At 45.0% G+C, this 25363-nt stretch overlaps 1 protein-coding gene across 3 annotated transcripts in view; it reads right to left on the bottom strand.

The window, feature by feature from the left end:
- SLC12A7 (solute carrier family 12 member 7) overlaps positions 1 to 25363 on the bottom strand; it is a 485337-nt gene that overhangs the window by 269120 nt on the left and 190854 nt on the right. For all 3 annotated transcript variants that reach the window (XM_029589924.1, XM_029589923.1, XM_029589925.1), the window contains one exon: positions 7470 to 7644. In XM_029589924.1, the coding sequence (XP_029445784.1) occupies positions 7470 to 7644 (175 nt within the window). The remainder of the gene's footprint in view (positions 1 to 7469; positions 7645 to 25363) is intronic.

A 25363-nucleotide genomic window follows, 5' to 3' on the forward strand; every position in this document is an offset into this window, starting at 1 on the left:
AAATTTTTTTAAGGAAACTAAAGGAGCTTCCCCAATTATCCTGGGGAAGTTTAAAACTCTTAAATTTAAGCGCTTGGAATTGTTTTCGATGGCCTCAATTCTCTTAACAATATTTTCTCTATCATTAACCACAACTGTCTGGAAATCTTGATGTTTATCATCATTTAATTCAAGTACTTTAATTTTCTCAGAAGATTCTTTAATTTGTTTCTGGATTTGAAAAACTTCCTGTTGATGTCCCATACTTAGCGAATCCACTTTATTTTCCAAACCTTTAATATTTTCTAACATCCCAGCCATCATCTCCCATAGATTGTCCAATGTAACAACCGCTGGGCGAGGAAATGAGATAGGGGGTGTCCTGTTGGTCAGTTGTGTTTCTAACCTCATAGGGGGAGACAACAGTTCTACTCCTCCTTCTGCTCCATCAACACCCTCAGCTGATTGGGATATCTGTCCCTGAATGTGGGTTTCATCCTTCCCCGCTTCCAGACTGGACAGACTAATCTCCCCCTCAGTTTCTCAATTGTCCCATTTCCTTCTCTCCGAGCCGGTGGAAGTCCTGTACTAGGACTGAGGGAGGTCTCCTCTGCAGGCACAATCAGTCCTCCCTGACTGATTGGCACACCAGATTCCTCGTAACCTGCCTTTTTGAACGCAGGCGAGATCATAAACCGACTGATTTCTGCTTGTATTGGTGATGGTAGTGGGAGGGGGGGGGAAAACCCTCACCTTCCCCTTCCTTTTAGGAGGCATGACTCAGGAATTTATCCCGCTAAGAAATCCGTCAAAGTCTGAACTGTATAGCCTTATTTTCCGCAAAGTATTAACCCGTAGGAGTGAGCTGAAGGAGAAAGAAAATAATTTTACCTTAAAAACTTCGCTTAGTCGAATTTTCCGGGCGAAACCATGCGAATCCAGGTGAAGCTAGGCAAAGTCTAACATGTGCGCGCCCCTTGGGCGCGCCGGCGTCTGCTGCGCGCCGCTCTCTGCCCGATTTTATAGGGCTTCCTGCTTCTGCTTTCTGGTCCCGCCTCGTGACATCAGCGGGGTCTCAGCTGTCGGGCACCGTCGGAATCGGGGAAGCAAGCCACCACGAGCCCCGGAATCCCTCAGTTGGCTCTCTCAGAAAGGGAATCTCCAACCTCTCTTGTCCCTAAGCTCTCGGGTGGATCAAGAACCTTCTAAGCAAGTAAAATTGCTAATGCCCACAGCTAAAATAACTCTTTCTACAATATGGACTGCCCTTCAGTCTCTTGAAAAGGCTATATTGGGACTAACAAAGGAAGTGCTTGATGTTAAAAATCAAGTGAAGCAAAATGCTACTGAAATATTTGTTCAAAATAATAAAATTGAAAAGATAGAAAGTCGGATAACCGAAGTAGAGAAAGCTCAGTCAGTTATAATTCTGAATGAAAGTGAGGAGAACAAGAGATTGGAAAAGATCGAAAATAATTTAAGATTTTTAAATTTAAGATTTTTAAATTTTCTGGTTCTCAGGAATATTTCTCCATTAGATTTGTTCAAGCTGTATGTATCTCAAATATGAAAAATACCTGAAGAAATTAAACCTGTGATTACTAAGGCATGCTATTTGTATCCTAGTGAAGTTAATCAAGGAAATATAAAGGTCAAGCATTAACGGATTTAACAACTTTACTTGAATCCTCCCAGGAGATGGTAGCTGTTGTGTCCGGTCTCAGACGGCTTCGACCTTTGTGCCTCACCTTTCTTCCTTCTCTCTCCTTGGGCCTTGGGAGGATGGCTGCTGCCGCATCTTCATGCCACTCTCTCCGGCGTCCCCAGAGCGGCAGCGGCGACTGTATTCGCCATGTTTCTCCTGAGGGCCTCTTAGTGTGCGCACGCACGCCACCCACGTCTTTATCCAAGTCATGGCGGGAACCTCAGGGGCGTCCCCTCCGAGTGACATCACGCCATCCGGGTATTTAGCCTGCCCTTCGTTTGCTAACAAACTGAGTTAGCAAGGATAGTGAATGGATTGGAATGCCTCCGGTCTAAGCTGCTCTGCTGCTTCCTTGCTGCCGCTGGAAGCTCTCTCTGCCCTATGAGGCCATTCATCTCTAACTTGGGTACCCGCTCCTCGGGGGCCCTTATGCTTTCTTTCAGGTACCTATCTGCGATACCGGGGACTCGCTCCTCGAGGGCCTGCTCTCCCTGCCTTGGTGCCTACAATTCAACTACTTCTGCCTGCCAGGATTTCCATCAATACAGCTATCTACTTCAGTGAGTAATCTAACCTTGTCAGTCTGTCTCACCTACAGCTCAGCGCTGCATCCGGGACTTCCTCTACTACCTTGCGCTGCCTAACATCTACTCAAGTGTGGGACTGGTCTCCTCTGCTGGGGACCCCTGGACAACTTCTACTGGACTATCTCACTGCTGCCACCTCCTGGGCAGTATCTCCAAGCTGTTCTGTGTCTGCATGTATAGAGTCTAGCCTAGTACTGCGGTTCCTCACGGGGCTCCTCCCCGTAGGAGTGGCCATTGCCGCAGTACCCAAAAATCCACTCCAACACCTCAAAACCATAACAGTAGTGTCCCATTGGAGACCGTTATTAGTTTCCTTTGCTTTCTTGATGGACAAGAACAGTATCTTTAAACAATATTTCAGGAATAATCAAGCTCTCTTTTTTGGTCAGAAAATATGGTGTTACCAGGACTTGGTGAAACAAACACAACTGAGAAGAAAACTATTTCTAAATATGAGGAAGTTCTACAAAAAGGAGCAATATTTAAACTGCAATTCCCTTGCAAGTGTTGTGTGTTTTACCAGGAACAGAGATATGTGTTCTTTGATCCATTACAGTTTAGATCATTCTTGGACACTCATTCTAATCCCATCTAGACCTGCTGCTTGGTGTGATTGTAGTTATAATAGTGGTGGATCTGTTCAGGTTTTCCAAATATAGGGGGTCATTTATCAAAATGCAATAAGGCGTCCTCGCATACGTTAAGGGCTTATTGCATGCGAAAACGTGTTTAACGCATGTGATAGCACCATAATTCAGACAATAGGAGGAGTTAGGGGCGGAGAGTGGGCTGGGTTAGCGTGTCTGCGAAGAGCTATCGCACAGCCGTAACGCCGATTTTAACTACACCTCTTTGAATTGCGTTAGGCTGTGCGATAGCTGCCGTGACCATGCAATAAGGTTTCATTGCCTTTTGCGATGTCTCCCGTAAGGCCTATGTGAGGAGAATTGAAGGGAGAGAGAGAGAGCGAGAGCGAGAGAGAGACTGGCCATAATGTCATCCCCATAGGTAGGTATTTGTATCCCTATAGTAGGCCCACCTAGTAACTAGAGGTGGGGTATAGGTATGAGTGTAGGGGGTTAGGGGCCACTTTGACATTCTATGTGACACATACGAACAGAACAGTGGTCTGTTGTGAAGACTTGATGACCTTCGGAGTGAGGAAATTCACTCCAAGATGAGATTTGGGCAATGTTCTCTGCACCTAGCTTGATGTTACCCAGGTAGAGAGTCCATCAAGCTAGGTTGAGAGAACACTGCACAAATCTCATCTTGGAGTGAGTTTCCTCACTCCGAAGTTCATCAAGTCTTTTTGTATGTGTCACATAGAATGTCAAAGTGGCCCCTAAACCCCACCTCGAGTTACTAGGTGGGCCTACCATAGGGATACAAATACCTACCTATGGGGATGACATTCATTCACTCTCTCTCTCTCTTTCTCAAAAATGGTCCACCCAGTGGTAATATGCAGGAAATACAACAGGTCTGACACCTATCGCAAATTCAGATAATGTTATCGCAATGTGCACTAACTTAGGTCTTTGCATAGCTAATTAGCGCAAATTGCGATAAACTGAATTTTTGCATAAACCACGCCCCTTTTGCTATCGCATGCGGTACTTACTGCATTTGGATAAATCCAGGCCATAGTTTGTAATGATATTGCTAAGATGAAACAATTGCTCTGATTTCTTTAGCTCTCCTGTATTTCTTCTATTTTATATTGAGTACAGATAATAGTATTGTGATATAAAACAATTAAAATTTTTACTTTTTAAAAATTTACTTTTCCTGTACTTAAGAGATGCTTAGCAAGTAGATGCTTGCAATTATGTTAAAATGCATAAATAAAAAACTAAAAAAAAAACAAAACAAATAAAAACAGTCTTCAATATGGCAGCCAGAATCTCTGCAGTATCTTTTGCAGCCAGGAGGCTTGCCTGGCTCTGGGAAAGCAGATCTTAGGAAGACATTAATAATCGCCTGGCATATGTCCTGTGTACAGGAAAGAATCTGTTTTGGGACAAGATGCAAGAGATGCTGGTACTGATCAAGGAACATTAGTCCACTCTGCAATCACTGTCTACAATGCCAGGAGACTAGCCGGCGATAACGGGAGCAGAGAATTCCTTCCTTCCCCTGATGCTGCCTGCTACTCCCACATAAATGGAAAAGAGCTCTTTGCCAGCCCCAGATAACCAGGTGGCTTGTTTGCACTCCAGTGCCCAAACAGCTGATCCGGGGGTTCCTTCCCCTCCGGAGGCACATCTGGGCAAAGTGCTGCCATCCTGAACCACATTCTCTTATCCATGTAGGCCTGGCAGCTTTTCCCACATTCTGCAGTTGCAGCTATGTTCTGCACATGCTGCCGACCCGCCAAAAAAATATCCCCGACTCACCTCACCCAGACTCCCGGGCCTTGAAACTGCCTTGGCCGTTCTTTTCTCCAATCCCGCAGGCCCTGCCGGCCTTTGCCTCTCTACCACTGTTGACGCGCTGAGCTGTACTGTCTTTCCCCCTGTTTTGTTTTATTTTTAAGAGAAATATATACTTTCCTGAGACAGAACAGCGTACAGAGAAGGGAGATGCCAGCGAGGACATAAGGGGAACAGAGTGAGTCAGACCCCTGGCTTTTAGTCCCTCCAGATATTTCAGGCTGAGTCAGACTAATGATGCCAACTCCCTGCTCAGCTGGAGGGATGACCCACAAGGCACTTAACCCCTCTAGGAGTATGTCTTATATTATTTTTTACACTCTGATCTAATTAAATCAAATCTTTTCTTCTTTTTTTTTAAAATTTAATCCAGACTGCAGATTTTATACCCCTAGCATGTGTTGGACACATAGAAATACTGAGGGACTGCAGGTGGCACTCTATGTTATGTATCAGCGTCAAATTTTTTTATTCTCTCTCTTCATCTGCTAGTAGGGATGCAAAATCAAAGTGTCTGAACTGATCTGGGATATGAACAGGAACAGCCATATATGTATTACCTGCCTGCCTCCCTAGAGAGTTGACTTCTACACTTAAACTCTGGAAGAGACTGAGGGGCTTACAAGACAGTGGTCATGTAGAAGAACTTCTGCTTATGGTCAGAACACTTCTGAGCTCTTACAGCTGGCTCTGTGTTGGTGTCGGATGAAATTATCCACTGTTTATGGCTGATTTATCCTGCTATCTACAGAGAAGCCCCATTATAGGTAAGCAATTTTGCTTTATTGGCATCTTGTTTCAGTAAGATAGGAACTGCCATTTTAGAGAAGCCTCGTTTCTCTTATTCCTCAGAGAAGCATTCATGGCCTTTAAGACCAAATATAAGATTTGGACCAAAGTAGAGGAGGGAGGAAAAAGTGTAAAATAATTTAAGTTGATTCTCTTGTCCGTTTTGAAACTGTCCATCTTTTGCCAAATAAGTTAGCATCATTACTATTGTTGTAACACACAGATAGAAACTTAGATTGTGAGCCCACTGGAGACAGGGAAATAGCTGAAGTACCTGAATGTAATCTGCTTTGAAGTGCCTGAAAAAGCAAGCACTGATTACTGTAACACCCTTCTAACTAGGTCTACCATACACTTCACTAAGACCACTATAAATTTTACAAAACACAGCTGCTAGCATCTTGACCGGTAAAAGCAAAAGAGACCACATCACAGAAACCCTGGCGGAATTACACTGGCTACCCACTGAGCAAAGAATTGAGTACAAAACACTATGCACCATACATAAATTAATACATAACGAAAAAGCAGAATGGCTGAACACAGCCCTTCGCATACACGTCCCGAACAGAAACCTGAGATCAGCCAAAGCAGCACTCCTAACTATTCCATCAATCAAAACAGCAAAACTAACCAAGTAAGAAAAAGAGGACTATCCTTGGAAGGATCCATACTATGAAACACCATGCCATTGGAGTTAAGATTACAAAGTGACAGCAAAACCTTTAGAAAAAATCTTAAAACCTGGCTCTTTAAACAAGCTTATGAAAAAGAGAAGAGAGAATAGTACCCAGGGAAATGCGAGGTACAAACAATTGAACACCCACAAACATAACCAAAATCAAAATGTGTGTAGTTTTTGTTATTTTAGTTTAATCTTCATTTTTTTTGTTCATCAATAAAGGATAAAAGTACAATGATAAAGCTAATTTCGTATCCAAAACTGATACAATGAAAAATGGACATGATTTATCACACTTACCAATTAATATTGTTTACAAACTATGTTACTAAACCTTAATGGCACCTGTGTAAGTTGATATATTTTAGCATCATTTTTATGTGCCTTATTGTAAACCGTTGTGACGGTACCCATCTGAACGACGGTATAGAAAAAAGTAAAAATAAAATAAATAAAAATAAAATAGACAGGCAGACAAATAAATAAATAAAACATACTACTGAGAAGTCAGCAAGCAGCATCTCAGAGTACAATCTTTACAATGGTTTTTACATATAATAAAGCAGTTTTTTGCTTGACTAGAATCAGCAGAAAGTACCTACAAATATATAACACTCAATTGTTTCACAGTAAGTTAATAGGTGCCGCAAGATGCATCCAATCATGTCAGAAATGTATGTCATCTAATTTGAAGCACAGATTTGCCTAGCTTTGGTACATACATTTTTCCTCCTTCATATAAACATTTTTACACACTATTATTTATAATCGTTTACTATATTTCATACAAAGAAGATGCTTTAATCATAACATTTTAGAAATTGAAATGTAACTCCTTCTAGGTATACTTGGTTTTTTTCGCATAGAACAATTTGTGAATGAGTTGAATGCTAATGTTATAAACCTTTTGCAGTTGGATAGATTGATGAACCCAGGAGAGACAACAAACAAATGGCAAAACAAAAGCCAGAACCAGCATATAATGCTATACTCTGACCACTGGACCAATCTTCTTTCTCAAATGAGATATTAAATCTAACATTCCATTATATTTATCTGGACAGCCCTTCTCTGTGTTTAGAGATGCTTCATAAGTACAAGTACTTTTAAGCTTAATATAGATGGTTTTCTTCTATCACCACAAGATTACAGGTAGAAAAGTAAAGCATTACACTGCAATTGTACAAACCATATAAGTAGTAAACAGAATAATTTTAACTTAACATTTCACAAACATTTTGTAACTAAATGTAAACAAAGATAAAAGAAAATTAGACAATTTTCTAGATTACCTGAAGAAAAGGCACAATTCCATCTCTTGCAATAGCCTGCAACAGTCGAGGAGCTCCAGTAAGACTCTGAAGACCAGCACCACAGGTAGAGAAGAATGAACCAATCACAATTACCCAGGGGGAAGGCCAAGCCAAAGTGCCTATCACAAGGTTACCATTAACTGCTTCTCCGAACCTTGGAAAAGAAATGATTGAATAAATGATTGCTCAAAAAAGAAAAAGGTAATGGAAGTTATGTACAATTTTCTATGCACATTGCTGGTAATGACAGTTTATATGAATACAAATAGTAAACATGACTTCTAACATGATACAGGAATACAAGTGCGGTTTCTCAGATGTCAATATTGAAGGCTATCTAGTTGGCAGTTTAAATCAGAGCTAACTGGCTATATTTAGCTGCTCAAAGTCTAGGCAGGTCTGGGGAAAGGGTTAAGGCAGTGGAAAAAGGAAGCCAGCATTGATGTGTTAGCCACCTAGCTGGCTGGCCAAATTTAGGTACCAATTATTTTTAACTGCTTTTGCTTGCTCTCTGATTATTACATAAAATGTGTGCATTTTTGGTTAATGCTCTGTATTATCAAAATATCTTCTGTCTATATTGCTCAGCTATCAATACTCAATTTTAATTTGTTGGGGGATAGGGGGTGGAAGGAGGGCTATCACTGAGTGAAAACATGACTATTAAAGAACATTAATGCTCTTTCCCACTGTAACCATTAAGCTCAGTCTATGTTTATGTGATATCTATAATGCACTCAAATAAAAAAGACTTATAAAAAATGCTGCTACACAAGAATTACATTGCAGTCTTCCAGAAATAGCATTGTTCTTGATAATATACAATCATGTCTCAAAGTTAATTCACTACTACAATCCAAGATATATGTATACCAGTCTCTTATGGCACTTCTCAACAGTGAATCAGGCTTACTATCAGTTGAAATCTTAACTATTTATAACAAAATAATTTTAGAATTATTATTTTGAATGACCTGATCTCATACTGCCTTTCAATGGCAACTGCAGAAAACAGAAAATTTAATATTTTAATAAGTGAGCTTTGATTTAGCTGATCAACATTTTATGAACAAGAAAATATTTCATACCAATGTTATTTTTGTCTCCCTGCTGTATGCAGCATACAGCATTACTGGCTGGCCTGCTGCATACAGCATTACTGGCTGGTGATGAGACAACACAGACCAATGCAGACACTGTCACATGAATAGTCTGCCTGCTTTAAAACCAGACTGCACTCCTCAGCTGTCCAAGTACTTCAACAACGCATGAAAAACTTCATTAACACCATCAGACCAGACAGTGAAGCTGAAAAACTATTCTCCACTTCGGTCTTAATGGTCTCAAAATGAACATTTCCAGGGGTTATCTATTCCAAAGTTAGTAAAATCAGTTAGGACGGATAAGCAATCCTTTTCAAATGCTGTTCCACATTTGTGGAATTATTTAACCCGTGAAATTTGTTTTACCTAGAAACTTCCTGCTTTTAAATAAATATTGAAGACCTGGCTTTGTTTTTAGTTTCTGCCTTTCGTGACACTTCACAGCAGATTACATTCTGCTCCTGTAAAGCAGAAAGCTTACAATCTACTTTTTGGTTGATTGAAGGTCCTCTCTATCAGGTCGATACAGTAAGGCCGCGGTAAAAACAGTGCGGCAGTGTCAGGCGCACCCTTCCTCCCCGCACACACAGTTCTCTAGACCTGGCGCCTGATACTGTCTTCTAATCGCATGCAAATGCATGCCGAGGCTGTGAAGCGTTAGGGAAGGGTTATGCCAGCGCAACCCATTTTACTGTATAGGCGCTTAATACAGCGCCTATACAGTAACCTGGGTGCGCTGGTACCTGTCATTTCAAATGACATTTGAAATGACAGGCACCAGGAAGTGTAAAAAGTGTAAAAAAACAAAAAACAAAAAACCTGTGTGTTATATAAAAAATAAAAACATTTTTTAAATACCTGTCGGAGGGCCGTGGGGTCCAGGCGGCCGGTGGGCGGGCGGGCGAGAAGCAAAAAAAGCAGCATCCAGGATCCGGGGGCAGCGGCGGCAGCGGGATCCGGGGGCAGCAGCAGCAGCGGGGGGGCAGCAAAGAAGCAAAAAAAGCGGCATCCAGGATCCGGGGGTAGCAGCGGCAACGAGATCCGGCGTGTTCGATCGGGCGGGCGGGCGGGGTAGGTGGCAAGAAAAGATGGCCGCCTGCACGGGGAAAGCGTGCAATTGGCCGCCAACACGTTTGGCGGCCAATTGCACGGATCCGGGGATCCGGGGCGGCAGCACGTTTGGCGGCCAATTGCACGCTTTCCCCGTGCAGGCGGCCATCTTTTCTTGCCACCTACCCGCCCACCCGCCCGATCGAACACGCCGGATCTCGTTGCCGCCCCCGGATCCCGCTGCCGCTGCTACCCCCGGATCCCGCTGCCCCCCGCTGCTATCCCCGGATCCCGGATGCCGCTTTTTTTGCTTCTTTGCTGCCGCCCCTGGATCCTGCTGCCGCTGCCGGACCCCCCGGATCCTGCTGCCGCTTCCCCCTGCTGCCGCTGCTACCTACCCGCCGCTCCCGGATCCTGCTGCCGCCCCGGATCCCGCTGCCGCTGCTGCCCCCGGATCCCGGATGCTGCTTTTTTTTGCTTCTCGCCACCGCCTGCCCGCCCGCCCACCAGCCGCCTGGACCCACGGCCCTCCGACAGGTATTTAAAAAAAAAATTTATTTTTTATATAACACATATATGCCCCCCCCCCCCCCCCCCCGCTGCCGCTTACCCGCGAAATCGGGAGGAAGGGAGAAGGGACTACCGTAGCAGGCCCGAGCCTTGCTACTTTTTCGGTTTTTTTGTTTTTTTTTGCTTCGGGAGGAGGGGACCGGACGGGGCTGCAGGAGACCGGACTGGGGCTACACCGGACGGCTGGACCGGGGACCAGGGCGGGTAAGCAATGTTTTTTACACTACACTACACTAACACCTACTAGGGGGAGGCGGTAAACTAGCACGTTAAGGCCGCGGCAGAACAGCGGGTTACTGAGGAGATAATATCAGCGCCCGTTACAGTATCGGAGGGGAATAGCTAATTCCTTCATTATACAGCTTTTTCGTTCATTTACATGCTGGGTGCGGAAAGGGTTATGTGTTTATTTTAGGAAGCGCTAAGGACGCGTGAAACTGGAGACTGTATTGCTGGACCGCCTTACTCGTCTGTATTGTGCGCTCCCAGCACGTTACAGACGGGGAATCTTTAACTGAACGTTACTGTATCGACCTGTATGTTGGCTGGTTTGCTATTTTTGTTATCGGAAGACAAAATAAACCCTTTGGGTCGGACAGACACACATTTATCGCTCAGCTATTAACGCCTGCCTGGAGCAGGCGTTAATAGCTGAGTGCATTGAAAAAAAGAACAGAAAAGCAGAAAAAACTGCTGTTCTGTATTTCTTTAAAAGTTAAAAAAAAAAAAGAAAAGAAAAAAAACCCTCTGCCAGCTGCGGGGTCGTGTTAGCAAGGAGGCGCTAAGGTCACGCAAGCTGACTTTTCAGCACCCACTTTCCACATTTTTATAGCATCGGCCCCTTTCAACATAGCTAGTGTTACTTTTAACAGCAGAGGATGCCGTTGGGAGCATAGTACAAATATTACTGGCTCCTCCAAATTGACAGTTCCACTAACAGAGGTTCTTAAGGGGATTTCTTTCAAGTGGACTCATGAGCAACTGGCATTCAATCAGTTGAAAAAGGCTTTTACAACAGTCTTGATCTTGGTATAGACCCACAGCAACCATTTACAATAGAGACTAATGTATTGAGGATTGCCGTTGGGACTATACTATCGTAAAAGAGGGGACCTAAAGTCCTCCTTCACCTATGTGCCTTGTACTCTCCGAGGCTTACCACTGCTGAGATGAATTACTGTCTATGTCAAGGAACCCCTGAATATGATCACTATTGCCAAGCAGCCCCACCACCGTTACCTCTCTCACCAAATCCTGTGCTCCACTGAGAATTAGATCTAAAATTGCTCCCTCTCTCATTGGTTCCTGAACCCATTGCTCCATAAACTGTCTTTTATTCTATCCAGGAACTTTATCTCTCTAGCATGCCCTGATGTTTCACTTACCCAGTCAATATTGGAGTAACAGAAATCTCCCATTATTACTGCATTACCAGTTTGGTTAGCTTCCCTAATTTCTCTTTGCATTTCACTGTCCTCACCATTTTGGCCAGGTGGACGATAGTATACTCCTATCACTATTCTCTTTCCCAACACCCAAGGGATTTCTACTCATAAAGATTAAATTGTACATTTAGTCTCATGCATAAAGCACCACCCCGCCACCAAGATGCTCCTCTCTGTCACTGCGATATAATTTGTACCCTGGTATAGCACTATCCCATTGGTTATCCTCTTTCCACCATGTCTCTGAGATGCCAATTAAGGGCCAGATTTTCTAACATGCGCGCGTAGATTTGTGCGCAACCCGGCGCGCACAAATCTACGCCTGATTTTATATCATGCGTGCGCAGCTGCACGCATGTTATAAAATCCGGGGTCGGCGCACGCAAGGGGGTGCACACTTGTGCACCTTGCACGCGCTGAGCCCTAGGGGAGCCCCGATGGCTTTCCCCGTTCCCTCCGAGGCCGCTCTGAAATCGGAGCAACCTCGGAGGGAACTTTCCTTCCGCACCCCCCCCCCACTTCCCCTCCCTTCCCCTTATCCAACCCACCCCCCAGCCCTACCTAAATCCCGCCTCGATCCCGCACCCGGACTGGTAACCCTGCCCACGCCCCCACCCCGTCCCGCCCCTTTTTCAAAGCCCCGGGACACGCGCGCGTCGCCGAGCCTATTGAAAATAGGCTCGGCGACGCGCAGGGGCACTTTCTTGAGGTTATGCGCATAAGTTACGAGCGTAACCCTTTGAAAATCTGCTCTGAAGTCTATTTCATCATTCACTGCTATACACCCTAATTCTCCCATCTTACTTCTTAGACTTCTGGCATTAGCATACAAACATTTCAAAGTGAGTTTTTAGTTTGTATTTACATTCTGCTTTTCAGCTTATAGGGATAAATTGGAATCTTTTAGCTCAGATGAGTTTTTAATTATAGGAACTTGGGACTACTTTTATTATTGGATCCTTTCTGTTAGGATATCCTAACTCTAATGCTTCATTAGTATCCTTTGAAGATACCTCCCTCCGAACCATGCGCTGCTGAGCGACTGTCAGCTTTCTCCTTTGTTCTAATTTAAAAGCTGCTCTATCTCCTTTTTAAAGGTCAGTGCCAGCAGCCTGATTCCACCTGGTTAAGGTGAAGCCCATCCCTTCGGAAAAGACTCCCCCTTCCCCAAAAGGTTCCTTACAAAACTGAATCCCTCTTCCCTGCACCATCGTCTCATCCATGCATTGAGACTCTGGAACTCTGCCTGCCTCTGGTGACTTGCGCGTGGAACAGGGAGCATTTCAGAGAATGCTACCCTGGATGTTCTAGATTTCAGCTTTCTACCCTAAGAGCCTAAATTTGGCTTCCAGAACCACCCTCCCACATTTTCCTATGTCGTTGGTGCCCACATGTACAACAGCTGGCTCCTCCCCAGCACTGTATAAAATCCTATCTAGGTAACGCATGAGGTCCGCCACCTTCGCACCAGGTAGGCATGTTACCAGACGGTCCTCAAGCCCACCAGCCACCTGGCTGTCTATATTCCTAATAATCGAATCACCAACTATGACGACAGACCTAACCCTTCCCTCCTTGGCAGAAACCCTGGCAGACACATCCACGGTACGAGAGGACGATGCACTACCTGGAGAGCAGGTCTTTCCTACAGGATCATTTCCTGCTGCACCAGGTTAATGCTCTCCGATCATGAGACCTTACTCCTCCAAGGCAGCACCAGGGATGCCAGACTGGAATTGGGACTTGGCTACTATGTCCCTGAAGGTCTCATCTATATACCTCTCTGTCTGTCTCAGCTCTTCCAGGTCTGCCACTATAGCCTCCAGAGATCAGACTTGTTCTCTGAGAGACAGGAGCTCTTTGCATCGCATGCACACATACAACTTCTCACCAGCGGGTAAAAAATAATACATATGGCACTCAATACAAAAGACTGGGAGGCCCCCCTCTTGCTGCTGGACTGCTGCCTTCATCTTAAATTTGTTCAGTTCCTAGTTAACTTTTAGATTGCTATGGGTGTAGGATTGCGAATGATTAGGGTCCTTTAAATGTATTAGTGTATTCACTATATATCTGGTAATGACCTACAAGGGAATGATCAAACTCTTGATAAGGTGTGGGGAATTTCTGAATTTAAGTTAAAAGGCTTTTTTTTTTTTTTTTTTTAAGTGTGAAAATGACACCTGCCTAAAAATTAAAGTATGATTTAGGGGTGGGTGGGAGGATTGGGAAATACCGACACACAAACATCTGTTTGTTGCCTGACTTTCTGACTACCTATTTAAAATAAAACACACAAACACACTAAATAATATACCCCAATATTTACTTCACTCCAGTAATTTTAAGTTTTAAAAATGTCTCCAAGCAATACTTACTGATTTTTTCCAGTCACCAGCAAGGTGATCCTCTCCTCTCAGTGCTCCCACTGGAGATGACAATGGCACCAAGGGAGATTTGGCACAGTCAAATGCCATTGATGGAGACTTCTAATCTGAGCAGGAAGAACTGTATTCCTGTTGCTTTGGGGACTCTGACCTTTTTCTTTTAGGTGCTGGTCAACCCAGTACTGTGCAAATCTTAACCATGCCCTTTGTGACCAATAAAAAAGGTTTTCTGCAAGAAAGTATCTATAGCTTCGAAATTCTTCGAGCTGAACAAATAGCCATTAGGAAAAGAACTTTCAAAGTAAGCATCTTAATGGAAAAGTCCTTAATAGGCTCAACTACGCACCTGATAGAAAAGTCAATACCAAATCCAGATCCCAAGGGACGGGAATTCTCAGCAGAGGCTAATATGTTTGACACCACTTAAAAACATGGGGACATCTGGATGGGAAGACAAGGGCTTACCCAAAATATGCCTCCATAGCATGCAAGGGCTGCAACATGAACCTTCAAGGAATTAAGAGCCAAACCCTTTGAAAGGCCTTCTTGTCAGAAATATAGAATTAGTGGCACTAATGCCTTACTAGGAACAAACTGCCTTTCAATGTTCAGTGTTCAAAAATTCTCCAAATTCGCACGTAAGCTAAGGAACTGGAAGATTTTCTATCCACTAAGAGTATCTACTACACTTTAGGAATAACCCCTACAAATTCTACAGAATTCAGCAGCCAGAATGCTAACTGGTGCCAAGAAACATGAACACATCACTTCGATTTTAATATCCCTACATTGGCTGCCCATAAAGTTTAGAATCGAGTACAAGGTTTTATCCATTCTACATAAGATCATTCATGAGGATCAGACTAACTGGCTAAACGCAGCTATCAAACTCCACATACCCCAATGAAACCTACGATCAGCAAATAAAGGTTTATTATCTATTCCATCAGTATGAACTGTACAGCTCTCCCAAGTAAGAGAAAGTGCGATTTCATTAGCGAGTCCAAAGATATGGAATTCACTTCCTGCCGAAATACGGCTACAACCGAGTCTAAAGATATTAAAAAAGGATGTTAAGACCTGGCTATTTATGAAGGCATACCAAGATCCCAACTAATTCACTTTCCCTCCTATATTTACCTCTCATCACTTTATCTTTGTTATGAAATGCTCTTAATTATTATCCTTTTATTATGTTTTATTATTTTAATTGGTTTTTAATGATTATTATTTGCTTTTTCCTATTTTATTATTTTTTTCTATCACACAATGTATTTATGTTCTTATATATTGCATATTGTATATTTCTTTTAATATCTTGTAAACCATTGTGATGGCTTCACCGAATGATGGTGTACAAAATCAGCAAATAAATAAATAAAAAATAAATAAAGCTGTCTCCCTATCATAAGGCATGGAGGAAAAATATACAGCAGTGCTTTTGTTGGCCAACTCTGAATCAGAGCAATGAGACCTGACAAATGATTGTCTTGTCTGGCTGAAATATCTTTCCATCTCTGCATTCTTGAAGGTTGCCATAAGATCCATCGGAGGAATTACCCATTTGACTATAATCTGATTTAAATCCTAATGATACAGGGGCCATTCCCCAGGACAGACAACACTGCTTTAGAAAGTCCGCTTAAACATTTTCCACCTCTGCTATGTGCAAAGCCACAATCATCTTCAGATTATTTTCCTCCCAAAGAACTAGTAAATCCACTTCCAAGGACACCTGAGAACTTCTGATGCCTCCTTGATTTATGTATTCAACCTCTGTGGCACTGTTGGACATTACTCTGGCTGCCTGACTAACAGAGGAGAAAATTTCTTGATACCCAAATGAATAGTTCTAGCTTTCAACTGACCAATGGACCATTTTGTCTGTTCGGGAGTTCACGGACTTGAGTCACCAAACCTAAAAAATTTGCCCCCCAGCCTGTCAGACTGGCCATCCATCAAAGTCACCCAAGTTGGGGGCTCCAGATTCACTCCTAACTTCAGATTTCTGCAATTTAACCATCATTGCAAGCTTATCCTGACTGAATTTAGAACTGGTAGTCTGCTGAGTCAGTTCTGAGACTGGCAATTTCAAATGGAAAGTAAAACTCTCTGCAGAGGCCTCATGTGAGTCCTCACCCAAGGCACTAAGTCCAATGCTGCTGCAATGTAGCCGAGAAGCTAAAGATTGCTCTGAATTTTCTAACCCAGCTTCTGAATCCTTTGTTCCATCAGCTGAACAAAGCCCATCTTTATACTGAACAGAGCTCCAAGATACTCCAGAGTGAGAGAGTTGTAAACTGCTCTTGGAAAATTTACTATCCAACACAAGTCTTGTAAAAAGATGAATCACTTTTTGGGTAGCTGGTGTACTTTCCTGAATTGATTCTGCCCTTATAAACCAGTCATCCAGATAAGGATGCACCAAAATACTTTCCTTAAGCAGTGCTGCTGCCATGAATACCATTGCCTTCAAAAAGGTTCTCAGAGCCATAGCTAATCTACCTAGTACTACAAATTGGAGAAAGCGCTGATGATCAGTCTTTATTGAAATGTGCAGATAAGCTTCTGTAATTTCCAAGAAAGTTAACACTCTCCCTTTCACAATGCCATAATCACAGACTTCAAAGTTTCCATTCTAAAATGAGTTACCTTCTTAACGGGTCGATACAGTATCGTTCAGTCGAAGATTGCCCGTCTGTAACGTGCTCGGAGCGCACAATTCGGGCGCATAAGGCGATTCAGTGATACAGTCTCCAGTTTCACGCGTCCTTAGCGCTTCTTAAAACAGACGCATAACCCTTTCCGCACGCAGCATGTAAATGAACGAATTAGCTGTATAATGCTGTATAATGAAGGAATTAGCTATTCCCCTCCGATACCGTAACGCGCGCTCAGATTATCTCCTTAGTAACCCGCTGTTTTGCTGCGGCCTTAACGTGTTAGTTTACCGCCTCCCCCTAGTAGGTGTTAGGACTGTAAGTCTAGTAACAAATCCATAGACACCGCTTAAGATACTCAAAAACAATAAAACACAATTAAAAAAAAAGCGATACAGAGATGATCGAGAAAATGTAATGCTGTGGGACACATAAAACCTGTCAGAAAAAAAAATAGAAATTTTTAAATACCTGTCGGAGGGCCGCGTGGGTCCAGGCGGCGGAGGCGGGGGGGGGGGGGCGGGTGGACGCGCGTTAGTTTCAGCCGACCGGCGGGGGGGGGCGGGTGGTCACGTGTTAAATCTAGGCTGGGTTGCACAGACGCGCATTCATCCAGGCGGAGGAGCCCCCACCGGCAGTGAATGACTGCGCGCCTGTGCGACCCCTGCGATTCGGTGCTCAAGGCAGTCACATGCCGTGACGTCACGCCTTGAGCGCCAAATCGCAGGGGTCGCACAGGCGCGCATTCATTCATCCAGGCGGAGGAGCCGGCTCCGGCAGCCCCCACCGGCAGTGAATGAATTCATTCATCCAGGCGGAGGAGCCAGCTGCTTTCGCCGCCTGGATGAATGAATTCATTCACTGCCGGTGGGGGCTGCCTCCGGCAGCCCCCACCGGCAGTAAATGAATGCGCGACTGTGCGACCCCTGCGATTCGGCGCTCAAGGCGTGACGTCACGACATGTGACTGCCTTGAGCGCCGAATCGCAGGGGTCGCACAGGCGCGCATTCATTCACTGCCGGTGGGGGCTCCTCCGCCTGGATGAATGCGCGTCTGTGCGACCCGGCCTAGATTTAACATGCGACCACCCGGCTCCCGCCGCCGGTCGTCTGAAACTAACGTGCGTCCTCCCGCCCCCCCCCCCCCCCCCGCCGCCTGGAACAGGCGCCCACCCGCCCGCGGCCTAGATTTAACACGCGACCACCGGCCCCCCGGATCCCGCCGGCCGCCTGGACCCACGCGGCCCTCCGACAGGTATTTAAACATTTTGTTTTTTACACTTCCTGGTGCCTGTCATTTCAAATGTCATTTGAAATGACATTTGAAATGACAGGTACCAGCGCACCCAGGTTACTGTATAGGCGCTGTATTAAGCGCCTATACAGTAAAATGGGTTGTGCGGGCATAACCCTTCCCTAACACTTTACAGCCGCGGCATGCATTTGCATGCAATTAGAAGAGAGTATCAGGCGCTAGGTCAAGAGAACTGTGCATGCGGGGAGGAAGGGTGCGCCTGACACTGCGCCCCCACCGGCCTTACAGTATCGAGCCGTAAATCTGTTGACCCATTTCAGATCCAGAATAGGATGATAAGACCCCTCTTCTTGGGAACTATAAAGTAAATGGACAATCGACCTTGACCCCACTAGTCTCTTGGGACTGGGATTACCACCTTCAAGTCAAGGAGTGTTTTTAATTTATTTATTTAAAAATTTTTGTATACCGTCATTCATAGTTACATCATAATGGTGTACAATATGTTTACATCTAAAAAGATATTCACATACTCAAATATACAATAAAATATAAAACAACCTTAAAACATCTAAAATACAAATCACATAATATACAACTTAAAATCATATTGAAAATTATTCTAAGGGTTGGCTGCAAAAGCGTGTTCAAAGAGCCAAATTTTCAGTCCCTTTTTAAAATTCCTGAACTCTGATTCAAGCCGTAGCTCAGCTGGTAGAGTGTTCCATATGTTTGGGCCTGCTATAGAAATAACTCTTTCCCGTACTGACGTTAAGTGAGCAGTATTTAATGATGGAACGAAAAGCAATGTCATTCTTACACCTTTTCATTTTCTGATGGCATGATGAGGGAAATAACAAAGGCAAGTGAAACAGGACAGGAGAATTCCAGGCCATAATCTTCTCACATGATCTCCAAAACCCACTGATCTGATGTAATCTGGCCCATCTCTAACACAATTGCAGCAGATAACCACCTATCTCTGGAACCAGACAGAAGGCCTTCAGACATTCATTGGGCACCCTGAGAGGCTTCTGACCCTCTTCTTTTGCCTGAACAAAATGATTTGTATTTCCTAAAGCTTCTAGATCTCTGATTGGAAGCATTACTTCTTTACTTAAATCTTCTAGAGTCCAGAAACCTATTCCGAGCCAGAAGAGAACATGAGTAACTTCATGACTTGTCTTCTGGTAATCTGGGTACCTTAAGAGTCTCCCCAAATGTCTGCCATTTTCTCAAGATCTGCCCCAAACAGCTGTCCTTTAAAAGGCAAGTTTTATCAAATTGGTCTTAGATCAGGAATCCACGGACCAATTATGCAGCCAGAGTAGCCTCCTAGCCACCACTATGAAAACCATACCCCTAGCAAATGTCCACACCAACTCAAAAACAGGCATCTGCTAAATATGCTGCTCCCAATTCCAACTGAGTGGATTCGTCAACTGTCTCATCCTGCATTTGTGCTGTGCTAGATGCAAGCCTGATTTTACCACTGTAGCCACTATCTGAAGAGCCATATCAACTGCCTTAAAGGCTTATTTAATTACAGACTCTATTTTTCTATCTTGAGAATATCTGAGTACAGCATTTCCCTCTACAGAGATTGTTCTTTTAGTGACTTAACAGACAAGTACACCTACCTTCAGAAAGTGAAACTTAACTCTTTAAGGAATCAAGAGGTAAAGCTTGGCTGGAGAGCAACCTCCCTTAAAATTTGCTTCAGGAGATCTCCACTCCACATTAATCAAATCCTTCCCTGACTTGTGACGAGGGAAGGATTTGAAGGCTTTCTAATACTGACCATAGTAGATCTTCTGTGAAGTTAGTAGTCTCTTCCTTACCTTCTGTGATATTTAAAGGACATAAGGATTGAGAAATCAAGAATGTAAGTTTTTCCTTAAGGAAGAAATGGAGAATAGAAGTAACATCTTCACACTCAAGGGGGGATCTTCCCCTTGTTCTAATACCTCATCATCATCATCTTTTGGAACTGTTATTAAAATCATTAAGAGAATCCTCTGAATTAGAGAACTATCTTCCCCTCCTCTTCTGCTTTAGATCTCTTCCTGCCCTGACCTCCTGACAAATCTGAAGGATTTGAAGGGTATCTGAAGGGTATCTGAAGGGTAGGGTTAAAGCTGCTTCCTGACTCAAAGTAAAAGCTTGCTGTAGGCATTTAATGATTTCCATACACAGTGGGGACAGAATCCAGGACGACGCCCCCATCGAAGGGGGAGCAGAAACTGCTAAGTTTCACTGCAGACCCTAAAAGGTCAAGACCAAGGCTGAGAGCAGGAAGCCTCAGATCTTTCACTGCCACGTGATTCAGTAATGGCCACTGGTACCATCTCAGAAATTGGGATTCCAACGTTGAGGGAATGCCTGGCTGACTAATCTGAAGCCCCCCCCCCCCCCATGTGAGAAATTCACTGCCCCAGAGGTCCACTCAGGCTTTAGTACATTCGTGACACTGAAATTTCCTCATATTTGAGGCAGTATAGAGCATGATTTTCTTCCCATGCTCTACTGTGGCTGCCATTAAGCCTCCTCAGACTATCAACTCGAATAAAAAAAATGCTAAAAATGCAAAGATAAATTTTAAAATAACCACACGGGTATCCATGTGCGCATGGTTCCCAGCACGCGCATATTATCGCACCAAGTTTATAGCGGTGCACGCGAGTGCAGACTCGTGCACACAAGGGGGAAGATTTTCTTAGAAATGCACAGCAACACAAAACGGCTTTTCCCCAGTTCCCTTCCAGTCCACTTCAATAAAGGAGTGGACTGGAAGGAAACTTCCTAAAACCCTAGCTAACCTGCCTGCCTTTTCCCCCCATCCTCCACGACCTCTAACCCTCCCCCCAACTACCTTTTTTTTTTTTTTTTTTAATCTTACCTGCTCTATGAAGCAGCAGTATGTTGCATGGGCCAGCTGGCTGCCGGTACCGCTTCAGCAGGACAATGCCTAATGATCCTGTCCCAGTCCTCCCACACCCTGCCCAGACCCTGTCCCAGCCCGGCCCTTTTTTTCAAACCTGGCTCTTCCACGCGTCCTGGGAGATACGCACGTGGCTACGCTGCTTTGAAATGCACACGGTGCGTGCGTGCCCAGCCTTGAGCATATCTCCCGGTATTGGCACGCACCGGCATTTTAATTACCCTAAATCCTTTAATGATTCACCCAGAAGCCCTGATACAGCCAACTCTCCGTTTACTATCTTTCCTTCCCAATTTTTTTTTTTACACACTTTATTCTACCTGTTCTCAGAGTCAAAAAAATTTAAAAAATTGCCCCTTATAAAAAGAAAAGCTGAAGAGGAAGGAAAGTAAAGGATTGGGGGGAAGGGGAAGGCCAGAGGCATAATAGCCTAATAACCCCTGAACAGGAACACCACCCCTAGATGCCCTCTAGTCAAGCAATGCTCAACTGAGGGAAGGAGCACAAGGCTTTCACCTCCACAGCTGCCTCCAAAAAAGCTCTCCTATTCAGCCTACCAGGTGTCGGTTCACAACAAGGAAATGAAAATTATTCCTTACCTGCTAATTTTCGTTCCTGTAGTACCATGGATCAGTCCAGAAGGTGGGTTGTGTTCCCTTTCCAGCAGATGGAGTCAGAACAGAATTTTGGGAGAGGTTCTATATGACCTCATCACCCTGGTCTCTAACTTCAGTATCTAGTCTAGCAAAGCCAAACCGAAAATAACAGAGGGATCAAGTAAATATTCCCTAGAAAATTACAAAAAACTGTATTGAAATTCAACATTAACAGCAATATGGAACTTGCCAAAAAGCAGAACTGATAAATAACAGACCCTGGTAAAAGAAAAACCAGGAAAATCAGAAAACCAGAAGAGGATAGTCGAGCAGAGGTGACCCACCCAATAATATCTTCAAATGAAAAAGGGAAGGGTGTCTGGACTGATCCATGGTACTACAGGAACGAAAATTAGCAGGTAAGGAATAATTTTCATTTCCCTGTACGTACCAGGATCAGTCCAGACGGTGGGATGTACCAAAGCTTCCCTCCTATGGGCGGGCTGTGGAGAGCCCTGCTCGAATAACTCTATCCCCGAAAGAACCGCCTGGAGGCGCTTGAACATCCAGGTGATAATGCCTCGCAAAGGTATGTAACGACTTCCAAGTCGCTGCTCTACATATCTCCTGAGGTGAAACTGCGCTATTTTCCGCCCAGGACGCTGCCTGTGCGCGGAGAGAATGAGCTTTAACCCCTAAAGGAGGTTGTTTACCGACTCCAATATATGAGGCCACGATTGTTCCTTTTAACCAACGGGCAATGGAAGTCTTCGACGCCATTTGACCTTTTCTAGGACCTGACCAAAGGACAAAAAGATGATCAGACGTGCGAAAATCATTCGTAACGTGCAGATAATGCATCAAACACCGTTTTACGTCCAGCTTGCGTAGCTCCTTAGATTCATTTGCCTCAAAGGAAGGTAAATCTATGGACTGATTAAGATGAAAAGCTGAAACCACCTTAGGAAGAAAAGAAGGAACCGTGCGCAAAGATACCCCTTCCGTGGAGAAACGGAGGTAGGGCTCTCGACAGGATAGCGCTTGAAGCTCCGATATCCGTCTCGCCGAACTAATCGCTACTAGAAAAATAGTCTTGAAGGTAAGATCCTTGAGAGAGGAGTTTCGCAGAGGCTCAAAGGCGGAGCACTAAGTGCCCTCAGGACTAAGTTCAGATTCCAAGATGGACAAGAACGCAATGGAGGTGTTAAATGTTTCACTCCCTTAAGAAAACGAATAACATCCGGATGGGAAGAAAGAAGTGAGTCCGTCCCGGAATGTAAGAAGGCACCTAGAGCCGCTACCTGAACTCGGATCGAGTTATAAGCGAGGCCCAAGTTCAGCCCCTCCTGTAGAAAAGAAAGAATCTGAGGAACCGATGCGTTAGAGGGCTGAATATTATGCGATCCGCACCAAGTCTCGAATACCTTCCAGACTCGAATATAAGTTACCGAAGTAGACTGTTTGCGCGCCCGTAATAGAGTCGAAATGACTTCTTCTTGGTAACCTTGTCGTCTCAGCTTGCGCCTTTCAAAAGCCAAGCCGCTAGACAAAAGCGATGTGCCTGCTCGAAAAATATGGGACCCTGTCGAAGTAGGCATGGAAGATGACTGAGGCGTAACGGACTGTCCGTGGCTAAGAGAAGAAGGTCCGCAAACCAGGGACGACGAGGCCATTCTGGAGCTACCAGAATCACCGGACCTTGATGGATCTCTATCCTCCGTATTATCTTTCCCACCAGAGGCCATGGAGGAAAGACGTATAGGAGAACGTGCCTTGGCCAAGGAAGAACTAGAGTGTCGACCCCTTCCGCTCCGTGCTCCCTTCTGCGGCTGAAGAAGCGTGGAGCTTTTGCATTGCTTGCGGTGGCCATGAGGTCCAGGCGAGGACGTCCCCCAACGAGATATTATCAGATTCATCGCTGCATCCGACAATTCCCACTCCCCTGGATCTAAGCACTGTCAACTGAGAAAGTCTGCTTGTACGTTTTCCACGCCTGCGATGTGGGAGGCTGCGAGACGTAGGAGATGTCGTTCCGCCCAATGCATCAACTTGTCCGCTTCCAAGGAGACTTGGAGACTTCGCGTGCCTCCTTGACGATTGATGTAGGAGACCGTGGTCGCATTGTCCGATAAAATTCGAACCGCCCTGTGATGCACTCGAGGGAGAAAACCTTTGAGAGCTAGACGAACCGCTCTGGTTTCCAACCGATTGATGGGCCAACGTGACTGAGACATTGTCCAGCGGCCTTGAAGTGAACTCTCTTGACAGACAGCTCCCCAGCCGACAAGGCTGGCATCTGTGGTGACAACAATCCAATCCGGAATCTCCAAGGAAATTCCCCGGGCTAGGTTTTGAGGATCCAGCCACCACTGGAGGCTGTCTAGGGTGTCCCCCGGGAGTGGAAGAAGCACCCGATAGTCCTGCGACGCTGGTTTCCATCGGGATAGTAGGGCTTTTTGCAGGGGACGGAGATGAGCGAAAGCCCATGGAACAAGATCGATAGTAGAGGCCATGGTTCCTAGTAACTGTAGGTAATCCCACGCCGTGGGTTCCGGTAGAGACAAGAAATTCAGAACTTGATCCCGGAGAGCCTGCGCTCTTTCCTGCTTGAGGTACACCATGCCCTCTCTTGTGTCGAACCACGCCCCCAAAAACACCAAGGACTGAGAGGGGACTAGATGGCTTTTGGCATAGTTGACAATCCAACCGAGAGACCGGAGTAGCCGAAGTACTCTGCTGACTGCTTGACGGCCTTGTTCCAAGGACTTTGCTCGAATCAGCCAATCGTCCAAGTAAGGATGGACTAAGATGCCTTCTTGGCGCAAGGCCGCTGCAACTACTACCATGATTTTCGTAAATACCCGGGGTGCCGTGGCTAGACCGAATGGCAAGGCGCGGAACTGGAAATGACGACCCAGAATCTTGAATCTGAGGTAGCGCTGATGTTCTCTGCAAATGGGAATATGAAGGTAGGCTTCTGTGAGATCCAATGAAGCCAAAAATTCGCCCCGATGTACCGCTGCCAAAACCGAATGAAGGGTTTCCATGCGAAAACGAGGAACCCGTAGAGACTTGTTCACGGTCTTGAGGTCCAGAATAGGACGAAAAGAACCCTCCTTCTTCGGTACTACGAAATAGATGGAGTAATGACTGCGACCCAATTCGGAGGCAGGAACCGGCACTATTGCTCCGAGAGCGGACAGCCGGTTGAGAGTGTGACAAACTGCCAGTTGTTTGGAACGGGAACCGCATGGGGAGAAGAGAAACCTGTCTCTGGGCAGATGGACAAAATCCAACACGTAACCGTGTTTTAGAATGTCTAAGACCCATTGGTCCGATGTTAGCTGGATCCACTCCTCGTAAAAGAGAGAAATCCGGCCTCCCACTTTGGGGATCGGATCGTGGGTCCGCCTGGCATCATTGTGTAGACTTGAGGGAGGTGGAATTAGCTGAGCTCCGTCCCTGTCCTCCCCTACCGGAACGGCGCCCACAAAAGGACCGGTTCCAAGAACCGGAACGATAAGACGGATTACGAGGAGTTTGTTGACGCGTAACTCGGGTCTTCCGCTGATTTCTGGCAGTATATCTAGCTGAAGAATAAGAAGGACCTAGAAGTCCTCGGACGATCTTCAGGGAGTTTGTAAACAGCATTCTCGTTGAGGGACTTAATAATTTGGTCCAGATCCTCACCGAAAAGGAATCGTCCCTTAAAGGGAAGAGACCCTAGTCGCGTCTTAGAAGAGGCATCCGCTGACCAGTTCCTAAGCCATAGGAGACGCCGAGCCGAAACTGCCGACACCATAGAGCGCGCAAGGACTCTGAGGAGGTCATAAAAAGCATCTGCCCCATAGGCTAGGACGGCCTCCA

Source organism: Rhinatrema bivittatum, chromosome 2 (assembly GCF_901001135.1).
Source record: "Rhinatrema bivittatum chromosome 2, aRhiBiv1.1, whole genome shotgun sequence".
Classification (NCBI taxonomy): Eukaryota; Metazoa; Chordata; class Amphibia; order Gymnophiona; family Rhinatrematidae; genus Rhinatrema; species Rhinatrema bivittatum.